The following is a 16,228-nucleotide window of genomic DNA, read 5'->3' on the forward strand; positions in this document are numbered from 1 at the left end:
GGAGATGAATGTGTTGAATGACGAGGAGGAGAAGACTGTAGAGGGGAAGACAAACAGAGAAGACAAAGCACGTTGTCTCATTGATACAGTGATGGAGAAAGGGGAGAGAGCGAGTAGCCTGATGGTTGATTATCTGACGAAGAGGCAGCCTGAACTAAGGATAGGCGAGTGGCTTTTCAAAGTATTTTACATAATTTTCCAAGGAATTATTTACCTTGTGTATTAATTACAGGAGGAACTAAGGTCACCGTGTGAACTCAGCTTGGTTATTTGTGGCACTTTGATCAAACACTGAAACAATTTGGTTTACCAGAAGTAAACTGAGGAAGTGTTTTTGTTAATTTAAGTATTTTTTTTGTCCATTTTCTTTTAATTAATGCCATCTTCAAATTCCCTTGATTTGTCTTTCAGGGTTTGATGGGGATCCGCCATTCAGTAGCGGACAGGAGAGTCCTGGTCTGATGTCCCCACCGCTGCGCGTTGAAGGCCCAGCGGTGAAGGTGCTGCGCCTTGAAGGCGCAGCGGTGCATGAAGGCGACAGCAAGCTGTGTAAGTTTAAGTCTCCTAGGTTTAGGACTAATAAGTAACATAACCCTCTATCATAGTTCTTCCCTATCAAAATATATTTCACACATACCAGATAAATAATAGATCATATAATAAAATAATAAGACCTAATTTAATGAATACATACTTTATTTTTTAAACATGGTCAAAGGTGTGTGACTTTCTGGAAAATCTTTGGGATCTGGCCTAGTATATATATATATATATATATATATATATATATATATATATATATATACACACATACATACACATATATATATATATATATATATATATATATATATATATATATATATATATAGATTAAATAATATATTTATTTCCAGATGACAATAATATATTTATTTCCAGATCAGTCACGGCGGCACCGTCTGGGCGTTTCTACTGCTCAAGGTAAATTGCCTGCTCGAGACAACGCAGCATATCAACATGAGCAGTTCTAACTGAAAAGAAAGGAATCCGCAAGCTGCTGATCATGTAACAGAAGGTGATGCAGTCGCATTAAACAAAGATGTTGAATCTACGAGAGAGACCAGAGGAACTGTCCTTACAAGGCTTTTTTCGGGATAAAAAACAAGTGGTCAGCAAAATAAATAATATGTTGCGTTTTTGCACTTGCAAATAGTTAATCTTGTAGCCTACACACAGAGTGAACTCATTATTGTCTGCGGGTGTCTTCATTAATAAAAATACGTGTTTCCCATACATAGAACCATGTGTGGCGCAGCGCCACAGAATCAACACCGAGCGCCATAAAATGTATTCTGCTTCGGCATGTAAGCGCGCATACATGCCAATGGTGCGCAATGAGGTCAAGTGAGCCGCCATTCGTTCATCCGCGGTTAAGCCAGCCGTCACACAAAATCTTCGTGCGCCTTTACTCTAAACAGCCTTTGTGTGGTATCTCGCAACGTTTTCAAAATAAAACCCTTCACCTACGTGTGTAGATCTATAGAACACTAGATGTCTTACGACGGCGTCTAGAACGTCCGCACTTGCTGCCATCTTGCCAGTCAGCTGCTCACCCATAACATTGTGTTGGTAGTGGTACATGGTAGTGGTTATTTATTTATTTATTTTTGGGCCCCCCCTCAGGACTTGAGGCCCTACGCGCAGCGCGTAGTGCGCGTTATGGGAGCGGGGGCACTGGCTGACATAAGGCAATATGCATATGTACGTTTTTCAAATGACAATTTCTCAAAATCTATGCAGTAAAATCACATGGTTCCTTGTGTACAAGTAGTCAGCACACCGGTTAATATGGTCATATCAGTCAGTACCAGAACTTATGTGAAATTCGGTCTATAGCTCACTTCAGAGTGCTGACATAATGCAATTTGCAAAGGCGAGAATATGCATGTGTACGTTTTTCAAATGACATTTTCTCAAAATCTATACAGTAAAATCACATGGTTCCTTGTGTACAAGTAGTCAGTACAACAGTTAGTATGGTCATATCAGTCAGTGCCTGAACTTATGCGAAATTGGTCTATAGCTCACTTCAAAGTGCTGACATAATGCAATTTGCAAAGGCGAAAATATGCATATGTAAGTTTTTCAAACGACATTTTCTCCAAATCTATACAGTAAAATCACATGGTTCCTTGTGTAAAAGTAGTCAGTACAATAGTTAGTGTGTTCATATCAGTCAGTGCCTTAACTTATGTGAAATTTGGTCTATAGCTCACTTCAGAGTGCTGACATAATGCAATTTGCAAAGGCGAGAATATGCATGTGTACGTTTTTCAAATGACATTTTCTCAAAATCTATACAGTACAATCACATGGTTCCTTGTGTACAAGTAGTCAGCACACCGGTTAATATGGTCATATCAGTCAGTGCCCGGACTTATGTGAAATTTAGTGAAGTGAGCTATAGACCGAATTTCACATAAGTTCAGGCACTGACTGATATGACCATATTAACCGGTGTGCTGATTACTTGTACACAAGGAACCATGTGATTGTACTGTATAGATTTTGAGAAAATGTCATTTGAAAAACCTACACATGCATATTCTCGCCTTTGCAAATTGCATTATGTCAGCACTCTGAAGTGAGCTATAGACCAAATTTCACATAAGTTAAGGCACTGACTGATATGAACACACTAACTATTGTACTGACTACTTTTACACAAGGAACCATGTGATTTTACTGTATAGATTTGGAGAAAATGTCGTTTGAAAAACTTACATATGCATATTTTCGCCTTTGCAAATTGCATTATGTCAGCACTTTGAAGTGAGCTATAGACCAATTTCGCATAAGTTCAGGCACTGACTGATATGACCATACTAACTGTTGTACAGTTTGAGAAAATGTATACAGTAAAAATGTATACATTTGAAAAACTCACATATGCATATTCTGCTGGCCAATGGAGTCGAACGTCCGCGCTGGCGGCCAACTTGCCACAGTCAGCTGCTCACCCATAACACCGTGTTGGTAGTGGTACATGTACTTTTTAAATAACCATAACATGCTACATTTTCAAACAGTTTGTATTGTTCTAAACGTCAGAGATGTAGTTACGGCACTGCATATTTGATACTGATGAATAATTATGTTAGATTCTAAAAAAATTGAATAATGTTCTAAAATAGGTACAATATTATAAACCAAACCGTTTGTAAACCGGTTGAAAATGTAGCAAGTTATGGTTATTTAAAAAGTACATGTACCACTACCAACACAATGTTATGGGTGAGCAGCTGACTGGCAAGATGGCAGCAAGTGTGGACGTTCTAGACGCCGTCGTAAGACATCTAGTGTTCTATATATCTCAGTCCCTCCAGAAAAAGGCGGCGTTTTTTTGTGATTTATGCGGCCAAAAATCCTTGATTATGCGGCACGTTTTCTTAAAAAATGCAGTTTTATGCGATGAAATTGCGGGAACTTGCAAAAAATGCGGGAACTTGCGGAAATTGCGGTTTGAAAAAGAGGGGAAAAAAGTGATTCCCCAACACCCTGTTCTCACTAGGCAACTACCTTAATGTAAAGAGTCATTTGTTATTACTTTCTATGACAAACAAGCATACTACATCACAGAAAGTGCTGGGAATATTTACTATTTACAATTTATAATTTGACCTGACGAGCTGGCTGTCGCCTTGCATGGTTGACTCTGCCGCTCGTGTGTCAATGTGTGTATTAAACGATGTAAGTCGCTTTGGATAAAAGCGTCTGCTAATGCCCTAATTGTAAATGGGAATATTTAAGTTCTCATCTTGTTTTATTTGAGACCTTGAAACACGGCTCAAACTTACAATACATTGAGTACAACTTTTGTAGCTTTACAAAAAGTATCTGCTACAACTTCTGTAAAAATGAATAAATAAAATATAAAAAATAAATGTTCCTGTTTTACAGAGGAAGCTTTACAAAAGAGTAACAAAAAAGTGCAATCTTACAACTCTAAAGTTGCATCAACTCATTGAATGAAACTACAACAGTCCACTGTGAAAATGAAAACTAACTGCGTAGCCTCTAACACTAGCCAATCATTCCTCATCCTCCATCCCCTCTCCCTCAACGTCCATCTCTTTAACCATCCTTGCATGTTTGGCTGCGGCAAAGTGGTTTTCCAGCGTCGACTTCCGCCTGTGGTCCAACACGCAGTTGCACGGAGTGCAAAATAATTTGCCCCCACTGTCGTGTAACAAACCGGGAAACTGCTTTGCAGGGTCTTTTGCACTTATCTTTGTTGGCAAATGAGACCGCTTCATCTTGCCTTCGTCGCGGGGTTTGCTATGACGTTTACGTCGCGTAATTACGTCACTCCATAACGTTCCCATGGCAACAGGGGGAAATGGCTGCTTTTTTCGCGGAAATTGGCAATTTATGCGGTGAAAGTGCGTCATATTTGAAAAAATGCGGCCCCGCATGAATATGCGGACTCAGGCTGATTAGCCTATGCGTTGAATTATGCGATCGCATAATCACGTTTTTCTGAAGGGACTATCTACACACGTAGGTGAAGGGTTTTATTTTGAAAACGTTGCGAGAGACCACACAAAGGCTGTTTAGAGTAAAGGCGCACAAAGATTTTGTGTGACGGCTGGCTTAACCGCGGATGAACGAATGGCGGCTCACTTGACCGCAGTTGGTGCGCGGATACACTACCACTTATTGGATAAACCTGCGTATCATACATGCACACGCACTGACTCAATGCGCCTAGAAAAGGCAAACCCGAAGCAGCGGGATAGGCAAGGGCAGGCTCGGACTGGTAATCTGTGATACCGGGCATTTGCCAGAAGGGCCGGTCCACATTTCAGCGTGCGAGGGCCGGCCCTCCTTCAATCATACCGGCCCCAATACTGATTATACGACCGCCTTACTTACCTGACAATACGGATAACTCAAAGAGCCCAAGAAAGAACCTAACGACAAATTGTTGCAATGGTGCATCCAGTATATATAGCGCTTCCTTGTCATGCACATCTATGTGACGGTTCCTATATGGTATAATTTTCTATTTCTTCAAACTGTAAAATCCTGTTTCTTCAAACTGTACAATCATTGCAACAAACTAAATTAAAATGCTAACTAAAATGCTTTCTTTAAACTAAACTACGATTTTCTTCTTATATTTGGCGAATTTATGTTCGAATATTTTGCAAAAATATGTTGCGGTGCACGATGGGATTATACATCTAACAGCGAACGTTAACGGTCCATGGATGCTGCGGATGTTGCTTTGCTTATATTTTAATTTCAGTGGATGGGCTAAAAATCATGGAAGGAGTTGGCAAAAAGAAGAAAGGGGGAGCGGAGAAGATTCGGGACAAAAGGCAGAAATCTCTACAAGCTGAGGCGTCTGGATGTTTTAAAATAGATCGCTTGTTTGCTGTGGCCAGTGCTTCAACCGTTGCTGCTAGTGCCCCCGACGTCCCTGCTAGTGCCCCCGACGTCCCTGCTGCTACAACCTAACATAATCCATTGCTTGCTAGCCTAGCAGGACTGTCCGGGTATGTTAAACCGTGTGGATTAATGTGGAATAATTGCAACTTGCAAGAAGCCCCGCGATCAAGACAGCGTCAAGGTAGGCCGTTTGGTTTTTAATTGTGCCCACCGCGACATGTTGAATTCGGCTCACAGGTCTTTCTTAAAGGGGTAGTTCGGAATTTTGGACATAGGGCCTGATTCCGAAGTGAGCATTGGTATTCTATATCACTGGAGACAGTTTTCAACACATTTCATTTGTATAATTCCTTCGTTCACTGTACTCTGCGTTTGTAGCAATGACAGCAGCAGGTAACCTAGGTTTCAGCCCGCCGCTGCCGTAGCCTACGTACAGGAATATAAACACTGCTGCTGAGACCCCGCAATTCCCTCAAAATGCAATGCAATGCAAGGTTGGTTTTATTTCTAACATTATTCTATAAACAGACATTTAGATTTATAGTCTGTCGTTATAATTGATTTACCTCGGGTGTACTGTGGAGTGGGTAAGACTGTTTTTAATAGCAGGCTAGCATTGCCCGTTGACGTGCGCTAGCCTAGCACGAGCGAACTCTGCAACTAGAAGGACTGAATGAAATGTGTTGAAAACTGTCTCCAGTGATATAGAATACCAATGCTCACTTCGGAATCAGGCCCTATGTCCAAAATTCCGAACTACCCCTTTAAGTAGGTTCGCTGAAGTTGGTTCGGCTCATTTGCGCTAAAGGGGGGGGGGGGGTCGGTCGGTCGGTCCATAAGGGGCCGGTGTAGATGGAAAAATGCCAGGGCCGAAAATCGTTCCCAGTCCGACCCTGGGCAAGGGATAATGTATAGAACGCCAGTGATTATCGGGAAAATAAGCCCCGACAGGTCGAACTTGCTTCGTCCTGAAGGGGCTTATTTTCGATCATGACCGGCGATGTTCTCTACATTATCCCGCTAATTACACGGCTACTTCACATGGTGTGTCTTTTTACAATTTATTTGAAAGCAGCATTCGTAGTGTTTATCGGCAGAGAAATAGTCAGCAACTGAAGACGCTGGGGTTGACACGTACAAACAATGAACAATTTCTTTAGAAGTGTTACACTGTTTATTAAAAAGGCGTTAATATTTTTAGAAATGGATTTGTCTATTTAAGTGAAATCAAAATCATGTTTTTTAACTTAAGGTCTTGATTAGCGTTTCTAATGCGGCGCGTCTAGATGCAGCGGCTTTGAGCTCTCCTTTTCGGTGCTTTTTCTCCGTGTTTTTGTACATAAATTTGTTTTTCAATTGTAACGTCAGCTGGGCAAATCCTGTCTGCAGTCGTCAGGATCTAATCAGCATAGGATTTCGGGCCGAACAGGCCGTAAATAAGGACTTTATTCAATCCAACGGTATACCGGAATGTATCGCAAGGACGCCGGGCGCTCCGTGGATTGTTATCCCCGCAGGTAGGAAGCGGAGGCGGCGTAGAGAGAGAAGGCAAAAAAGAGGCTGCCGGGCTGGCGTTCTCTTGCGGCTAAAACAACGACAACACACATTACAAACAAAAACAAACAAAAACAAACACGGCTTCACCAGTCCATGTGGGGAGGGCACAAGCCCGGGTGGGGGGTTTAGGAGGAGTTGAGGAGGTGAACAGCCTTGGGAACAAAGGTTGCTTTTCTCCTCTGTGTCCTACAGCCGAGGCAGCGTAGTCGGCGCCCTGAGGGGAGACACTCAAAGGCGACCTCACCGTGGCTGGTAAATATAAAAACGTACAACTTGTAACTGAAGATACATAGTAAATTGCACAGAGAAATCATCATTTCGATTTCACTTGCCATTTTTTTTTTAGATGAGAGCAAGCTTGTGGCAGCGTCATGGCAGTGTCATGCCATGGCAACCAAACAACATCGTATCTGAAAGCCTCCGTCTACCCTGACCACACTACAACGCGAACCCAGCGTTTTCATATTTATCCACCTCAGCAATCTTCATTGCTCATGGATAATTCTGACCAAAATGCTCAGACTTTTAGTCGACTGAAACTTGACTAGACTGAAAAGAGTATGAACGTGACTAAAACTAATAAAAACTAAAATGACAGCTTGATGTAAAGACTAGAATAAAACTAAAATTAAAACAGGCCGCCAAAAACAAAATTAGCGGGAACCATGCTTATTATGTCCTATGTTATTATTAACACTTAAAGATAGTCTTATTAACACCAATTAAGGTTAATAACCATATAATAAGTGTCTTATTACCTATTAACAAAGGCTTATTACAAGGACCTTAATATAAAGCGTTACCGCCAATTCTATTGATTTGTGTTTCAGAGCATGAAAATAATACATCTGCTGTTCTGATGATGTCAGGCAGTAGCGGAGAGGAGAGCTTGTCCATGTCTGAGCCGTCCAGCCCTATGGACTTTGGGTCGTCATTTCCACATGAAAGAAAGTGTAGAAGGCGTGGCATGCATAGTGAGTTGAAGTCTCCTAGTTGGAGGAGTTATAAGTCTACCAGTATAACTCTATATATCATGGTCGCTCACCAGATGAGCGACCATGATATATCCGTTTATAATTAATATATATATACCTGTGTATATTCTGAGAAGCGCTCCAATCCAAAATGCATGGGTTTACATTTCGTTCTGTGCAGTATGAATAATGTCGGACAATCGTGCTCTGGGACACGATTCAATAGATTACTTTCCGTGAGCGTGAGAACTAAAGGCTTTTGAGGAGGACTGCTGTAAAAAACGGGGAAATCAGAGTATCCCTAATACACTACATTTACCCTGTGATGCATTTGTTGTTTTGACACATACATAAGTAGAGGGTGCACTGTACTATCTGCGCACACCCCTTCTGAAGCCTCTCTCTCTCTCTCTCTCTCTCTCTCTCTCTCTCTCTCTCTCTCTCTCTCTCTCTCTCTCTCTTTCTCTTTCTCTTTCTCTTTCTTTCTCGTTTCGTTTTGTGGAGCACTTAATTGTCTGAGAAACGCACGTTCTGTGGAGCATATTCGTTTCAGTTTTTGAGGAGGTCTGCTTAAAAAATCTGAAATATTGAGATATATATATAACTTGAGGGTGCACTGTACTATCTGCGCACACCCCTTCTGAAGCCTCTTTCTCTCTCGTTTCGTTTTGTGGAGCAGTTAATTGTCTGAGAAACACGCGTTCTGTGGAGCACGTTCGTTTCAGTTTTTGAGGAGGTCTGCTTAAAAAATTGAAAATATTGACATGTATAACTAGAGGGTGCACTGTACTGTCAGCGCACGCTCCCATTCAAAATGCATTGGTTTACATTTCGTTCTGTGTAGCACGGAAAAAGTCGGAAAATCGTGCTCTGGGACACGATTCAATAGATTAACGTTTGTGCGCATGAGCACGAAATTGTGTGATACCAGGTTGCCATGTACTAACCCCCCCCCACACACACTTTTTTGGGGGGGCATGTTGGGTGTTTTTAGGCGTGTGCCCATCACCAACATGGGGTGGGGGAAGGGTGGGTGGTTAATTATCTTTGATAAAGACAATTTGCCATGTTAATTTAATGTACTGAGTTTCTCATGTCTAAAGAAAACTGAAAAAATATTTGTAAATATTTATTAAATAATAAGAAAAAAATTATAAAAAATCTCAGGTATGATTTGGATTTTAAAATAAGCCATCAATTGAGATTTCAACTAAACTATTGTCTGTGTTTGGTGTGTCTAGTCTAACCCTGTATGTGGTCTGACCACATGCCAGCACCCTAAGATTAGGGGCCACTCACACTAGGGCCGCGGCCCCGTGCCCGAGCTCATTTGCATACTAAACTCTAGAACGTTTGGCTAGTGTGACCACGCCATCCGTATTCCAGCACGGAACAGCCCCTTGGCCACGGCACACTTGGGAGAGGTGTGCCGTGGCCAAAGTACGGATGCTAATGAGATGACACGCGCACACGCACGGATATGCAACGTGAGCTGGATGACGTAGTCCTTGCGCGACCCTTCTTTCTTATAGGTCCATGCCTTCCTCCCCAAAACAAAACAAAAAATAAAAAAATAAAAAATAAAATGACAGCTTGACGTAAAGACTAGACTAAAACTAAAATTAAAACAGGCCGCCAAAAACAAAATTAGCGGGAACCATGCTTATTATGTCCAATGTTATTATTTACACTTATAGATAGTCTTATTAACACCAATTAAGGTTAATAAGCATATAATAAGTGTCTTGTTACCTATTAACAAAGGTTTATTACAAGGACCTTAATATAAAGCGTTACCGCCAATTCTATTGATTTGTCTTTCAGAGCTTCTAAAGAATAAATTTGCTGATAAGATGAAGTCAGGCAGTAGCAAAGAGGGGAGGTTGTCCAGGTCGGGGCAGTCCAGCCGTATGGACTTGGAGTCGTCATTTCCCCATGAAAGAATTCGTAGCAGGTATGGTGAGTTGAAGTCTCCTAGTTGTAGGAGTTATAAGTCTACCTGTATAACTCCATATATCATGGTTGCTCACCAAATGAATACGTAGTTCATCTTTTTAACATTTTATAACAGGTTTTATCTACAAGGCAATTAAATTAAGTTAAAACTTATTTCCCCGGCTCCATTCGTCTTTGTAAGGAAATCTTCTATTTTGTCTTTATTATTTTGTCAGAATGCACCAAAATGCTTCTTTGTATGGGAAAAGCCGCTCGTGTGTCAATGTGTGTATTAAACGATGTAAGTCGCTTTGGATAAAAGCGTCTGCTAATGCCCTAATTGTAAATGGGAATATTTAAGTTCTCATCTTGTTTTATTTGAGACCTTGAAACACGGCTCAAACTTACAATACATTGAGTACAACTTTTGTAGCTTTACAAAAAGTATCTGCTACAACTTCTGTAAAAATGAATAAATAAAATATAAAAAATAAATGTTCCTGTTTTACAGAGGAAGCTTTACAAAAGAGTAACAAAAAAGTGCAATCTTACAACTCTAAAGTTGCATCAACTCATTGAATGAAACTACAACAGTCCACTGTGAAAATGAAAACTAACTGCGTAGCCTCTAACAATAGCCAATCATTCCTCATCCTCCATCCCCTCTCCCTCAACGTCCATCTCTTTGGGTGGGTGGTTAATTATCTTTGATAAAGACAATTTGCCATGTTAATTTAATGTACTGAGTTTCTCATGTCTAAAGAAAACTGAAAAAAATATTTGTAAATATTTATTAAATAATAACAAAAAAATTATAAAAAATCTCAGGTATGATTTGGATTTTAAAATAAGCCATCAATTGAGATTTCAACTAAACTATTGTCTGTGTTTGGTGTGTCTAGTCTAACCCTGTATGTGGTCTGACCACATGCCAGCACCATAAGATTAGGGGCCACTCACACTAGGGCCGCGGCCCCGTGCCCGAGCTCATTTGCATACTAAACTCTAGAACGTTTGGCTAGTGTGACCACGCCATCCGTATTCCAGCACGGAACAGCCCCTTGGCCACGGCACACTTGGGAGAGGTGTGCCGTGGCCAAAGTACGGATGCTAATGAGATGACACGCGCACACGCACGGATATGCAACGTGAGCTGGATGACGTAGTCCTTGCGCGACCCTTCTTTCTTTATAGGTCCATGCCTTCCTCCCCATAATAAAAAAATAAAAACTAAAATGACAGCTTGACGTAAAGACTAGACTAAAACTAAAATTAAAACAGGCCGCCAAAAACAAAATTAGCGGGAACCATGCTTATTATGTCCAATGTTATTATTTACACTTATAGATAGTCTTATTAACACCAATTAAGGTTAATAAGCATATAATAAGTGTCTTATTACCTATTAACAAAGGTTTATTACAAGGACCTTAATATAAAGCGTTACCGCCAATTCTATTGATTTGTCTTTCAGAGCTTCTAAAGAATAAATTTGCTGATCTGACGACGTCAGGCAGTAGCGGAGAGGGGAGCTTGTCCAGGTCGGGGACGTCCAGCCCTATGGACTTGGGGTCGTCATTTCCCCATGAAAGAAGTCGTAGCAGGCATGGTGAGTTGAAGTCTCCTAGTTGTAGGAGTTATAAGTCTACCTGTATAACTCCATATATCATGGTTGCTCACCAAATGAATACGTAGTTCATCTTTTTAACATTTTATAACAGGTTTTATTGACAAGGCAATTAAATTAAGTTAAAACTTATTTCCCCGGCTCCATTCGTCTTTGTAAGGAAATCTTCTATTTTGTCTTTATTATTTTGTCAGAATGCACCAAAATGCTTCTTTGTATGGGAAAATCACAAAAAAATCTTCGGGGTTGCCCCCAGACCCCCCTACAGGGGTTTGGTTTACAAGCTTTCAGCCCCCCCTAAAATAAAATTCACCAGCCGCCACTGAATATATGTAATTTTTTTTAAACATAAAATGATTTAGTTATAATATTATAAGTAGACATGTAGCTTTTATTCAATTATCGTGATAGCAAGATCTGTATGCTAGAGCGTGCACTGCGCAGCCCTGCAATGCGTAGGCAGAAGAAAAAAAAAGTCACCCGATTGAAATGCATTGATTTAATATTGAATTAATTTAATATAAAAAATATATATAAAAAATAAAAATATATATACCGGGTATATATATATACACAAATATTTAGACCATGTAGCTTTTATTCAATTATCGTTATAACAAGATCTGTAGCCATATGTCTCCATGATTGGTTGAGTGCTTTCAGACATTTCAGAGTTTGATTAATCACCCGTTCACAGGGCCGAGTCTCACCGAAGACACAGCAAGCATGTCTTTGATGGAGTCATGGTCATGGTTCTGCTGATTCTTCTCACACGCTACATACCTCCAGGCTTCTCAATGCCTCCATCTTTATCTCTCTTCGGCTTTGTCTTTTTGCCAGATGCCAGTGCTGAGATTGATGAAGCTGATGAAGGTGAGCAGTTTCACTCTACCATTGAACTTTGAGTCTCAATGACGAGGTGAAGTATTTCACTGGGCGTTAAAAAATACATCCAGGTTCACTGAACCAGGAATGCTGCCTGCCAGTGTATCATGAGGCCAACTGTTATTGGAGGGCTTAATGTACACATTATTCTTACACTGGACATGCTGTCGGTTTTGTTACTGACAGTTATTATTTATCCTGACAGAGGAGATGCACTTCAAGACACATTGTGAAAAATGTAAAGCAGCTCAGCAGGTGAATTTCAACAAAATGTATTCCTTTACTTTAACTGTACATTACATAAATAGCTTAAAGTTAAGAAATGACAAGTATTGCTTTTTATTGTTGTTTGCTTCTGCTTTTTTACAGAGTCCTGAGTATGAGAAGGTTACCCCAACGAAGATTTCTAAGTGGAGCTTTGAGTGAGTGACATTCGGTCCTGACATCCGTCCCATGGTGTTATCAGAATAACATGGTCCCCAACCACAAACAGATTATATTGTAATGTGTGTATGCGTGTGCGGGTTTGCGTACGTGCGTACGTGTGTGTGTGTGTGTGCGTTAGGGTACAGCTGGAAGGCGAGGGGACCTATGAGTGTTCGGCTACAGGTCTGGTGTTTGAAGTGTCGGAGCAGGCTCTGGTCCGCTACTCGGTCCTGTCCTGGTTCCAATTCTCTGAGTTCCTCCAAGACTCCTGGAGGCCTGCTGGATCGATTTATGATGTGGATGTGGAGGATCCATCTGTGCTCAAGTTTATCCATTTCCCACACTCTCTGTGCCTTGCTGGTAAGAACATACTCTGACTGTGAAGAGGAGGGGATTCATAGGCTGAATACTCTGTGTGCATGGCAGCTTTGGCAGTGTTTTGTTGAACATTTTGGTTATTTCTTGGTTGGGCTGACTTACTCAGATCATATTGACTTTTGAAACTCGATATAACATAAATATTATTTCAGTATTCGTTATTTTCCTAAAATATTCTGGACTTTTGAATTTCTGAATACACAAAATAGGCAAAGCAATTCCATTTTTCTTATATTTTATTATTTAAGTCATTCTAGATTGTATGTGCCATTACCATGGAACTTGCCATGACTCCCAGTTTAGTTTTGCTCTTTTTTTCATATTTTACAAGATCCCTGCTTATTTTTAAATTCAATCTGGATTAGAAAATTGTTGCTGGAACCACTTGTAATATAATGTTTATTGTTTTACTTTCACATGTATTTCTCCAGACTTATGAGCGTCTATGTGTATACTGGCTATCATAATTTCCCAACAGGCTTGTATGCTAACGTTTCCACAGAACCAGAGCATGAGCTGAGCTTCAGTGTTCTGCATGTAAAGGAACGCCATGCCTTTGAGTCGACGGTGGACTTCACGGCGAGCCATGTTAAATGGCGCGCAACCTCGCTTTCTCCTGTGGGCCCCATCATTCCGAGGCGTCAGCATGTGAAGCACCACGCTTTGGTGCTGATTTACAAGGAGCTGAACAAATACCAGGAGAAGATATTCACCTTTCACGTGTATTTGGTCTCGAACAACGACTCTGAGATCAAGGTGAAAAGCAAAATGGACCAACGAGTCAGTAATGGGACGATAGTCCCTGTGTGTGATAAACAGATTCATAGACTGACAGACTAGACTTAAATGAGCCAAGCTGTGCTAGACCAAGCTGGGATAACTGGGCTAAAATGGGAGAGAGTAAAATAGGCTGGACTGGGCTAGGCTAGACTGCACTAGGCTAGGCGAGGTAACTCAGTTTAATATCCTCTCTTGAGGGTTCATCTGTCTTTCCGTTTCTGTGATTTGCTGTATTGAAAATAAATAACGTCTCCCATAATAATACCTCCCTCTCACTCTTCCTCCTTCTCTCCATCTCCGACCATTTGTTCCTGCACATCCTGTGGGTGCAGGCTATTGAAGAACAGGTGTTGAAATCCACGAAGAAATGGATCAAGATTGACAAACCGGACGCCTGTACGCTGAAAGAGAAGGTCTACCACCTCACAAGCAAGCCAGAAGGGACAATTGAACCTTGGGTATATGTGTTGTGCTGCCATTTATTCTCATTTACATGTAATTAATCCTGCAAGGAAAGGTTTTGTGCAATTCAAAAAGAGAAATGTGTGTGTGGGTGTGCGTGCGTGTGTTTTTGTGTTTTTGTGCAAGCAGAAACTAGGATTCACCACAGAAGTGTTACCGCGCAAGCACTTTTCTGAAGCATACTTCGGTGAGCGTCCTCCTTTCAGATTGTTTCTCATGGACTCTGTGAAAAAAAGTAGAAGAAACTGTGAAGAACCTTTGTGGTCTGCTACAATCAGAGAAGGTAACCATCGACACAATTTGAATTTGTTTTGTGGTTCACATCTTAAGACTCATGACACATGATCCTTTCTATGGCAAATCCTAGGTGATGTGAACTGCGAGGAATTTATTCCGACGAAGATCGAGGTGGCCAACATCGGACAGAAAGGTACATTATTTCTTTGTGGTGTTGTGTTCTTTGGATCATTGTTAGTGTTCCATACTCGGAAATGTATGCTCCACAAGTCGCGGGCCTGATCAAATCATCGTACGTATGTTTGACACCCCTGCTCTAGAGTTTCTGACCTCTTCTGGGTCCTGCTCGGTTTAGATATGGAGTAGGCGTGGCCTTTATGACGTGATACGTGCTCTGATTGGCTATGGTTGTGAGAGCCCGCCTCCTGTTTTCATCATGTGTGAAGGTGCTGCCATCTTGTGGCCGTGAGCAGTTATTACAGTTTATATGTTTGGTCCTGCTCCCCTTGTGGCTATGCGCAGTTATTGCAGCTTATATGTTTGGTGCTGCTCCCTTGTATGGGGTCAGGACAGTCTCATTAATAATGAATGCACAGAGAAGGATTCACAAATGTATTTTGTGATTTATATAAATCCATAAAAAAACAATAAGTTTCACATATACATTTCTGATCCACACACAAATGGGTCTTGTTTTAAATAATTGTAATGTAAATCCATAAATATATTGATAAATATATAGCAATTTTCATCAAAGATGTATTTGGATGTTGTTACATTTATATACAAACTGTTAAACTTGAATTGACAAGACGCTTTTCATTTGTGAACTTGTTTGCATTTGTGTGTGAACTGGTCTGTATTTATCTGTGGATTTTGAGACTCTCCTAACGTGGCTGGATTCACAAATTCTTTTCAACAAGTAACTCTCTGTAGACAATCAGATGCATCCCTCATTTTCAGCCATATATTTGCGTCACAAATCGGATAGAAGGATTATTAGGCAAGTTGAATCAGCCGACGAGCGGGGCTGCCCTGGGACCAGCGCCCAAAGTTTAACATATTTTAACTTTTATGCACGGTGAAAAAACTTCAGAAAGTGCAATGCGCATCTCAACGCTGCTCTGAACCGATCCTACTGATCAGAGTTCAAGAAGGTTTCCACAATGAAAGGTTCAAGCCTTCAGGTGCGCAATTCAGAAAACTGCGAGGAGATGAGGAAAGCAAAGCTTAAATTAGTTGTGGCTGGCTATATGCTACAGCTAGGGCCTATCGTCTAACTTTATTTACTCTCCAACAGTCTTGGATCCTCTGCCAATGTCCCCAGCTGCTGGAGAAGGGACATCTGATTTCCAATCTTCACCTCACCTCACTCTGGCGCATGTACGTTCAGCCAACTATTTGTGGTCTCTGTGTAATTGATAATACATTATATTGTCATTATTTTTCTTCTTGGGCTTTATTCTTCTTTCTTCCCAATACTTTAGCACTCTGTTCCTCCCACGTATTTTTAGCTAGAGACTCATTGTGG

At 40.8% G+C, this 16,228-nt stretch overlaps 1 protein-coding gene across 1 annotated transcript in view; it reads left to right on the plus strand.

Moving 5' to 3' along the window:
• Positions 1-418: 418 nt before the first annotated feature.
• The window catches only part of LOC130405538 (uncharacterized), a 29,402-nt gene continuing 13,592 nt past the window's right edge, over positions 419-16,228 (plus strand). The window contains exons 1-13 of the mRNA XM_056610679.1: positions 419-549; positions 922-963; positions 9,792-9,926; positions 11,377-11,511; positions 12,370-12,402; positions 12,620-12,669; positions 12,784-12,836; positions 12,980-13,200; positions 13,721-13,974; positions 14,331-14,456; positions 14,590-14,743; positions 14,828-14,890; positions 15,998-16,080. Of these exons, the coding sequence (XP_056466654.1) occupies positions 462-549; positions 922-963; positions 9,792-9,926; positions 11,377-11,511; positions 12,370-12,402; positions 12,620-12,669; positions 12,784-12,836; positions 12,980-13,200; positions 13,721-13,974; positions 14,331-14,456; positions 14,590-14,743; positions 14,828-14,890; positions 15,998-16,080 (1,437 nt within the window). The 5' untranslated portion in view covers positions 419-461. The remainder of the gene's footprint in view (positions 550-921; positions 964-9,791; positions 9,927-11,376; positions 11,512-12,369; positions 12,403-12,619; positions 12,670-12,783; positions 12,837-12,979; positions 13,201-13,720; positions 13,975-14,330; positions 14,457-14,589; positions 14,744-14,827; positions 14,891-15,997; positions 16,081-16,228) is intronic.

The sequence above is a fragment of the Gadus chalcogrammus genome, chromosome 16, assembly GCF_026213295.1.
Source record: "Gadus chalcogrammus isolate NIFS_2021 chromosome 16, NIFS_Gcha_1.0, whole genome shotgun sequence".
NCBI lineage: Eukaryota > Metazoa > Chordata > Actinopteri > Gadiformes > Gadidae > Gadus > Gadus chalcogrammus.